This window comes from Orycteropus afer, unplaced genomic scaffold (genome assembly GCF_000298275.1).
Source record: "Orycteropus afer afer isolate SDZICR_OR568_19922 unplaced genomic scaffold, OryAfe1.0 scaffold00238, whole genome shotgun sequence".
In the NCBI taxonomy this organism is placed as follows: Eukaryota; Metazoa; Chordata; class Mammalia; order Tubulidentata; family Orycteropodidae; genus Orycteropus; species Orycteropus afer.
Window position 1 is genome coordinate 4,690,533 of NW_006921825.1, and position 10,065 is coordinate 4,700,597.

Sequence of the window (10,065 nt, forward strand, 5' to 3'; positions counted from 1 at the left end):
CAAAGACAAAGAAAGAATCATGAGAGCAGCACAGGAAAAATTAAAAGTTACCTACAAGAGGCAACCAATAAGACTAAGCTCAGATTTCTCAACAAAAACAATTCAGGTGAGAGGACAATAGATGGTAAATATAAAACACTGAAAGAGAAAATTTTCCAACCAAGAATTATGTACACAGCAAAATTTTTCCTCAAATATGATGGTGAAATTAGGACATTTCCAGATAAGCATTAATTAAGGGAATTTGATAAAACCAGACCAACCTTACAAGAGATGCTAAAGGGCATCTTTTGGACAGAGAAGCAATAACAACCAACAACAACTGACCATTAACACACATGATAATATAACCCAGAAACCAACCCAGCTATGGAAGTATCCAAAGTAAATAAGCCTACAAGATTGTAAACAGGAAACCAGAGACATCACTTGACAAATGAAGACAACTACAAACCAAAAAGAGGGAAAACATTGTATTGTTACAGAACTTCTAGATGGTAGAGAAGTTAAGACAACTACAAGATAGAATGGATTGTTGTAAACTTGGGAAGAAAACTATAAATCACAGGGTACCTCAAAGAAAAATGATAAACCTTCACATCAAAATAAAAAAGAGAACTAGCACAAATATTCAGCAAATACTAAAACAATAGCAATGAAGGAAGTAATAACATGATTCATAAACAAAATGAGTTCAGCATAGAAAATTATATGGAACAAAGAAATCGACACCATGAAAAAGCACATAACAAAAATGACAGCAAGAAATTCATATTTGCCGATAATTACATATCTGGCAAGGGACTTATCTCTAACATTTTTGGAAAACTCCAATACCTCAACACCAAAGGAATTAACAATCCAATTGAAAAATGGGCAGAAGACACGAATAGACACTTCACCAAGGATATTCGGGTGGCCAGCTAATACATGAAGAGATGCTCACAATCATTGGCCACCAGAGAGATGCAAATCAAAACAACAATGAGATACTGTCTCACCCCAGCACTGATGGAAAGGTTCAACAAGATGGAAAATAACAAAAGCTGACAGGGATGTGGAGAGATCCACTGCTGGTGGGATTGTGAAGTGATACAACCACTGTGGAAAGTAATATGGAGATTCCTTAGCAAGCTGGAATTGGAGATACCTTTTGACCCAGCAATCCCATTACTAGGTATATATCCTAGAGAGGTGCGAGCCAGGATAGGAACAGATATATGCACATTCATGTTCATCACAGCACTATTTACAATAGCAAAAAGATGGAAACAACCTAAACATCAGCGGAAGAGTGGATGACTGAACTATGGTGCGTACACATAATGGATTGCTATGCAGCACTAAAGAATAAGGTAGAGTATGCAAAACACCATATAATATGGATGAACTTGTAGGACATTGAGCTGAGTGAAATAAGTCAATTACAGAAGGACAAATATAGTATTAGTTTGTTGTTGTGGAGGGTCAAGGAAAGGTTTATATATAGAGGGAAAGTTTCTTTGTTGGTTGCCAGGGATGGGAGGGGAAGGGAGGACACTGAAAAAAAAAAAAAAAAAAAGCATTGACCCATGTGACTTTCGTTTTGTGTATTTCACTGTACATAAATTATATTTCAATAAAATGCATTTTTAAAAATAAGGAAGTTTCACACTTCTCTATCTCAAAACCTCCTGTACACATCACAATAGTTAAAACAACACGGTACTGGTACAATGATAGGCACATACATCAATGGAACAGCACTGAGAACTCAGAAATAAACCCATCCACCCATGGACTGCTGATCTTTAACAAAGGGCCAAAACTCCTTAAGCGGGGAAGAAATAGTTTCTTTAATAAATGCTCCTGGAAATGTGTATATCCATTTTCAGAAAAATGAAAGAGGAACCATATCTCATACCATATGCAAAAATGAACTCAAATTGGAACAAAAGCCTGAATGTAAAACCCAGAACCATGAAGTCCATCAAAGGCAAAATAAGGACAAACATAGAGGCCCTAAGTCTGGGCATAAATACACTGAAATATACCTAAAAGCACACAAACAGCAGCACACAGAATAGATGACTTGATCCTCCTAAAAATTAGACGCTTATGCACATTAAAGACACTGCCATTGAGTACGTTCTAACTCATAATGAATCCCATTGGGTTTCCAAGGCTATAAATCTTTAAATTTCACCAAAAGAGGGAAAAGAGAACCCACAGACTGGGAAAAAAAGATTTTAAAAAATGGCAATGACATATCAGACAAGGGCTTAATCTCTAAAATGTATAGAAAACTTCAACAATTTAACAGCAAAAAGACAAATAATTCAATTAAAAAATGAGCAGAGGACATAAACAGAAACTTCACCAAAGAACATCTTCAGGCAGCTAACAAACACATGCTCTTGATCATTAGCCATTCAAAAAAACCTCACAGATATAGAGTTAATTCTGACTCATGTAACAACCTCCATTGGGTTTCCAAGCCTGTAAATCTTCATGGCAACAGATTGCCTTATCTTTCTCCCATGGAGTGGCTAGTGGGTTCAAACCACTGACCATTTGGTTAGCAGCCAAATGCCTTAATCACAGCACCACCAAAGTTCCTCATTAGCCATTAGAAATATACAAATCAAAACAACAAGATATCATCTCACCCCATCACAGATAGCAAAATTTGAAAAAAAAAAAAAAAAAAAAAAGTGCTGGCGAGGGTGTGGAGAGACTAGACACTTCATACTCTGCTGGTGGGATTGTAAAATGGTGAAACCACTGTGGAAAACAGTATGACATTTCCTCAAAAACCTGGAAATAGCAAAGCCGTATGATGCAGCAATCCAACTGCTAGGTATATATCCCAGGGAAATAAGAACTATGACATGAACAGATATACGCACACCCATGTTCATCACAGCACTAGTCAAATAGAAAAAGAAACAACCTAAATGTCCATCAACAAAGGAATGGATCAACAAACTATAGTGCATACATACAATGGAATAATATACATTAGAGAACAATGATGAATCTGCAAAATATCTTCTAACATGAACCAACTTAGAGTCCTTTATGGTGAGTGAAATCAGTCAACCACAAAAGGACAAATATTCTATGAGAGCATTGTTGTAAAAAGTCAAGAAAAGGATTTCACAAAAAAAAACAATATTCTTTGATGGTTACCAATTGTGGATGGGGAAGTGAAAGTAAACCACTAACTAGAGGTTAGATACATACAAACTTGGGTGAAGGAAGAAAATAAACAAAACAATAATCTGAGGTTCAATAAATAAATAAATAGATAGTCCTTGGGGAAAGTAGGGTATACATATTGATGGCTGAGGTTAAGAAACAAGAAAAAATGATGCTCAGGGATTTCATAGAATGCTCATAAATGTCAAATTCTCAGAAATTCATTTATACCAGCAAGCCCACTCAATGAATTCAGGTCAAGAAATCATGATAATATTCTTGCCACACCCAAATCTCTTCCTTCCTATGCTGGACTCTTCTGGATATTCTCCTTGCCTGGTAAACACTAATGGATGCAGATTACCAGGAGGAGGAAAAGAGACTAAGTCCTGGTTTATTTTTCAGCTTTAAACTGTCAAAATTGTTTGATGTGATTCCGTAATGCTCTGGTATATTAGAATTCACCTTCTACATTGTACTGAATTTCTTCTGGGTCATTTAGTCACTTATTTACTGAGTGAGCACCAGGCACCATGTGCCTATGTGATCAAGTATATCATTAATCAGGAAACCATCCCTGACATTAAGATGTTTGTGATCCAGTTGGAGAAAAGTAAATATAAGCATGATAAATGTTACAATTTAGGAAGTGCACTGTGCAGTTGGAGCACATAGGAGGGACTTTCAACCCAGAACTGGAAAATCAGAAATGTTTCCTCCAGGCAGTATCATCTGAGCTGTGAAAGATGAATGAGTGATGTCTAATCACAGTGATGACAGAGCACGGATTCAGAAAGAGGAACAGAGGTGTCAGGCTGAGGAGGTGAGAGTTTTGGGGTGGTATTCTGGAGACCTCATGGATTTCTATAGCTGGAGCACAAGATTCAGATTGTGAAAGGGCCTTTATGACATGGAAGGGGCTCTGGTGGTGTAGTGGATAAGGCATTTCGCTGCTAATCAGAAAGTCACAGGTTCCAATTCACCAGCCACTCTAAGGAAGGAAGAAGGGGCAATTTTCTTCCATAAAGATTTACAGCTTTGGAAACCCAATGGGGGTTACTATGAGTCAGAATCGACTCAATGGCAGTGATATGGTTTTCAGTTTTATGTCATGGGACCAATTTTGGACTTCATCATAATTGAACTGATAGAAACCACCATCAAAAGTTCTGGGGTGAGGTTTGAGGGAGTTTACCCAAGAGAAACATACACTTTGATTCTCTCTTACACTATATCTTTTGAGGAGATTGAACTTTGCACCAGAAAAAAAAAAAAAAAAAATTGCCACAGATACAGATCATTACTCTCTAAATCCAGAATTTATTTTAACAACCTTATCAACTAAATGAGAAGATTTTCAAAGTTCATGAGATTATCCCTACATCTGCCTGCCACATGTGACATATATTTGGTTCTCTTTGTAGAAAAAGACCTGTTACTCATTAATATTTTTGAGAAAAAGAGGACCCTGACAAATATAGTCTGTCAAAGACTAGGTCACTTTATTCTAATGACATAATAGCCACTTGCCTAGGCTGAAAATGTATTCCTAACACCTACTTAAGAATTTCTTCACTAATGGCTTCTGTGAATTCAGGTTGAAGGGCTTTAATGGTACATTAGGGAAGAGTAGTAAAAATCTGAGAGAGATGTGAGTGCTGTTATAAAACTACAGTGCAGTTTTCTGATTGAGGAATACTGCTTACGATAATATTCTTTTCATGAGGACTTTAAAAACTCTATAGGCCATTCCTCCAAGTATTCACCAGCAGACTACCCACTTTTTTAATGCCCTTTCTGATTCTATGGATAGATACTAAATACTTAAATCTACTGTAGACATTAAGGATGAAAAGAGAGACCTGGTTCAGAGGCCAGTTCTTTATGAGTTCTGTCACCTTAGATTAAAGTTCCTTAAACTCCTTGACCTAAATTTTATGATCTGTAAATTGAAGATATTAATGATAACTGTCTCAAAGATTCACTGTGAGAATTTACTAAGACTGTGAGTGATGAGGTGCTAGTACATTGCTCCAACTCTACTTAGCAATTCTTAAGCATTTTTATTTTTACCTGTTAGTTGTGCTGATTTGTTTGTTTTATTATGAACACTTTTCTCTTTCCTCTTGACTCCCCTAGGGATATGAAGCCTGACAATATCTTACTTGATGAACATGGTAAGTTACAGATTTATTTGCAATAAACTACCTGACATACATGTAGAACAAGCTGATTGTTCTTTAGAAAGGAGTATTATACATAAGAAAGGATGACTTGATTGACTCAGCTGAATTTGTGTATAAATCTCATTTTATGGATGGGAAGGGACAATAGGAAAGAACTTTGTTATTTAGATCACTGGCATAGTACACTTAACACACCCTTGTTAACATGGAATTTACATAATGAAAAGTCATTCTCTTTTCAATTTTATTTCTTTTACTGATTGCTCCAAGAAAAGCATCACAGTTTGGTGGTACTAGTTTGCCTTTAATATCTTTATGGCCCTTAATCACCTTTATTTTCATAAAGACAGAAAAGGACTCAAACTTAGAGTATCTGACAGTCAATAGTATCTACCTAAAAATTAATGACATGATTTTGTCTCATTTCATCTGCTCTTATGCTTTCCTTCTTAGCAGGGCAATTTGGTTTTACATTTTCAGAAATGATGTCAAATTTTCTATCCAAAACATTTCCAGTTGAATTGAGTCAATCGATTAAAAGGAAAATAAAAAAGAGATATACTATACTATCATTCCTAGATGTGAGAGTAATATGGGGATATGCCAATAGTTTTGAAGGTGACAAATGAAATACCTAAAATTCAGAAAACACCGAGTGAAAGTATTCTGTAGAACAGAATTATGAAAGCAATGTTTACATGTGTATCATCTTTTCCTTATGTTTATTTTAATGTAATTTGGATTTATTGGTCCTTCAGGGAAGACCTGTGTGACACGACATACAGCCTGCATCGTATAACTGTTGCAGTGGCAATATAATCCTTATTACGTATTTTAAAAGCTGCTCAAGGAAGGAGTACAGAATCTGCAAAGCTCCTTATGCATTTGATTCTTACATAAGGGACTTGGAAGTGGAATTGAAACTCCACATACCACAGTGCATTATTTATTTACTTACTTGAATCTTAAACCTTATTTACCAGAACCCACCTGTGCTCAGGGACTAAGCAACTCTTCTGTGGATGACCTCTCATTTCATAGCTCAGGGTCATCATTTATTTATGGACTGTCTAAAAGATTTTTTCCACTTTCTTGCAATGCTTCATTTCCTCCTTCCCTTTACTGCTTCTGACATTTGGGAATAGATTCTCTGAATTGCAGAAATGTGAGCAATGTGAGACATAGTATGAAGGTGACTTTCATTAAAGCACCAGCTATCCCTACCTTAAGCAGGAAGCAGGAGAGAAGTCTCATGAATAAATTCTAGAGAGCTTCACAATTGTGAAGAAGGCCTCCCCTAGCCTATGTTGTCTGGCATTGAGTCAATTCCAACTCCTAGTGACCTACAAGACACAGTAGAACTGTAATTTAGATTTATTGGTCCTTCAGGGAAGACCTGTATGACACACAACCTGTATCATGTAATTGTTGTAGAGGCAATACAATCCATTACAATCCCATAAGGTTTCTTAGGCTGTAATCTTTATGAAAGCAGATCACCAGGTCTTTTTTTCTATAGCACCATCTGTGGGTTTGAACAGTTGACCTTTTGTTAGCAGTCAAGCTTTCAACCATTGCACCATGAGGGCTCCTTCTCCTGGGTTACAGAAGGAACATTTTTTACAACTTAGGAAAGGTTCTCCCAGTACCTAGTACAGCTTTATGACAGTGCATAGCTCATGAAGCATGGCCTAGGTTGGGGTTCAGCCCCCGTATTCCACCTCAACCAGGTGCCTATCCGCATATTGCCTATTGTTCCAGCATTTTTAAAGGGCCTGAATGTATTCATATAGATTCCATCAATCAAAACCTTTTAAAGATTTACCCTCCATTCAGAGAATGAAAAACCAAAACCAGTTTCCACTGAGTCAGTTTTGACTCATGAGAACCCCATATTTGTCAGCTTAGAACTGTGTCCTGTAGGGTTTCCAGTGACTGGTCTTTCAGAAGTAGATCACCAGGACTTCCGTTGGACTTGAATGTCCAAACTTTTGTTTAGTAACCTAACTTGTTAAACGTTTGCACCATCCAGCAACTCCATTTAGATAATAGTATTTTAATAGTATTTGTCAGACATGGCTTCATCTTATATCTACCATGAAGTTATCCTGTTCTCTTTCATTCAATATCTTTTTCTTGGTCACCTTGATGACTGTAGATTATGAGAAATGTCAAGAAATCAGTTATCACCCTTGAAAACTACCTTAGTGTAATACTAATGATACAGTATAGTAGTTAAGGGGAGCACTGGACACTTACTTTCTCAAGAGTTATTTTGATTCCAGAATGGATGCACCAAAGATTCTCCTTGTCTACTTGTTAGACCTAGTGTTCAAACAATTTTGTTTATTTTCTCCTCAGTCAACTATATTTTCAGTAGCTAATTCTGATTTTATTTCCTGTAAGTGGGGGATAAGGCCATTTTCAGGATATTTTATTTTGGTGGGACCTCGGGAGTGTGACAGATCGTTCCAGTGTACACCTGCCATCTAGTGTATTATTAATAATGCCTCCTTTCACTCTCGAGTTTTTTGATTTGGACAATGTATTAAGAGAGAACTTTTCCATATTTTATTCCCACCCTGAACTCAACTTGAGAAGCGCCACAGGTAATAAGGGAAAAACTGCTTTGGGAAATGTGATCCTATGTGAATGGGATTGAAAGCCACTCTCTAAAACATTATCTAAAGGGTCCCTTTCTAGAGAGAGAAAAGAATGTTTTGAAGTTATTTTCTTTTTATTCAGATTCTGCAAATATGGTAGCTCTCAGGCATTGTTCAGGAACCATCAGTAACCATTTTCAAAGGAATGAATTCCTGACACCCACACCTCCCTGCCTTACCCCAACAAAAGCTCTTTGTGTGGAGTTGCTCTTGTGAGAATCAGCTGACCCACAAATCAGTGCCTGCCTTTGGGAGTGCGATTTTCCGTGGGGACCTCATATTTGAAATCTTTGTTTGTTTTTGCTGTCCACATTTAAAATATTTCTACCCTGATGGGCCACTGTATGGGCCCCATGCATGGGCCCCATGCATGGGGATTTTCACAACTTTGAAAGATAACCACCCATCACTTTGGCATGCCTCCTACACCCATCCCCCCAAGTGAGTTGGCTATTATACCAAGTTGCTAAGAGTTTAATTCAGCACCATTCTCAACTCATCTCACCAATTAGATGATGCTATTGCAGAGATGCAATAATAACCAGAAACTATTTTATTCATATTGATTCATACTCATCAGAAAAGACTGGCATTTAAAGGAAGCTAAATCCTTTTGTAAAGTGGAGAATATTTCCATGGTGTAAATGAACATTCCTTGTATTTGAATTTGACTTTTTTTTTTTTTTTTAAATACTTTTAAAGTAGAACATACCTGTTACAATTCTTACCAAGTGTTTCATTTACTAGTTCGGAGCCCAAGATGGCATTAGGACTAGATGGGCAAAGACTCATTTGAGCTCTTCTGATCTATATTTTCATATCCTACCAAGGTTGGGCAATCCTACTTCCGTAGTGATACTGCCTCGGAAACCCAAGGAGGGGTCGCTATGAGTCGGGGCCGACTCGACAGCATATAACAACAACAACAACAACCAATTTAAATACCCATCCAACCCTATCAATTCTGTAATGTCTATAATTTTTATGTTTTGTTAAAGTATTCACAAGAAAAAAAAAAAAGTTGCACCTAAAGGAACAATAATGTCCACCTCGTATGAGAGAAAAATAAAAATTACAGCATCATCTATAATTTAGATTTCTTAATATCTTCATGGACACAAGGAAAAGTTGTTTTTGTTGTTAGGTGCCATTGAGTTATATATGACTTATAGCAACCCTATGGGCAAAAGAGAAGAATGTAAATTGCCCAATCCTGGGTCATCCTCACAATCTTTGCTATGCTTGAGCCCATCATTGCAGTACTGGGTCAATCGATTTCCTTGACGGTCTTCTTCTTTTTCTCCACCCTTCTCTCTGCTTTATCAAACATGATATTCTTAATCCAGGGACTGGTCCCTTCTGACAACATGTCCAAAGTACAAGGGACAAAGTCTGGCCACTTTTTCTTCCAAGGAGACTTTGGGTTGTACTTCCTCCAAGACAGATTTATTCATTATTCTAGAAGTCCGTGGTACATTCAAAATTTTTTGCCAACACCACAATTCAAATGCATCAATTCTTCTACAGGCTTCTTTATTCATTGTCCAGCTCTCACACGCATATGGGGCTATTGAAAATCCCATGGATTGGATAAGGCACATCTTAGTATTCAAAGTGATATCTTTGCTCTTAAACTTTAATGAGGTCCTTTGCAGCAGATTTTCCCAATGCAATGCATCATTTGATTTTTAAACTTCTGCTTTCATAGGGATTGATTGTGGATCCAAGTACAATGAAATCCTTTAAAACTTCAGTCTGTTCACCATTTATTGTGATGTTGCATATTGGTCCAGTTGGAAGGATTTTTGTTTTCTTTATTGAGAAGTAATCCATATGGAAGGCTGTAGTCCTTGATCTTCATCAGTAAGTCCCTCAAGTCTTCTTCACTTTCAACAAGCAAGGTTGTATCATCCGAATATCACAGGTTATTTATAAGTCTTCCTCCAGTCCTGATGCTACCTTTTTCTTCAAATTGTCTTGTTTCTTGGATTATTTGCTCAGCATTCAGATTGAATGTTGTTGTTGTTGTTGTTTGC

The 10,065-nt window shown here is 36.9% G+C and overlaps 1 protein-coding gene across 1 annotated transcript in view; it reads left to right on the top strand.

Moving 5' to 3' along the window:
- Positions 1-10,065, top strand: part of STK32A (serine/threonine kinase 32A) — a 218,728-nt gene that overhangs the window by 119,914 nt on the left and 88,749 nt on the right. Inside the window, exon 4 of the mRNA XM_007949130.2 lies at positions 5,320-5,357. Within this exon, the coding sequence (XP_007947321.2) occupies positions 5,320-5,357 (38 nt within the window). The remainder of the gene's footprint in view (positions 1-5,319; positions 5,358-10,065) is intronic.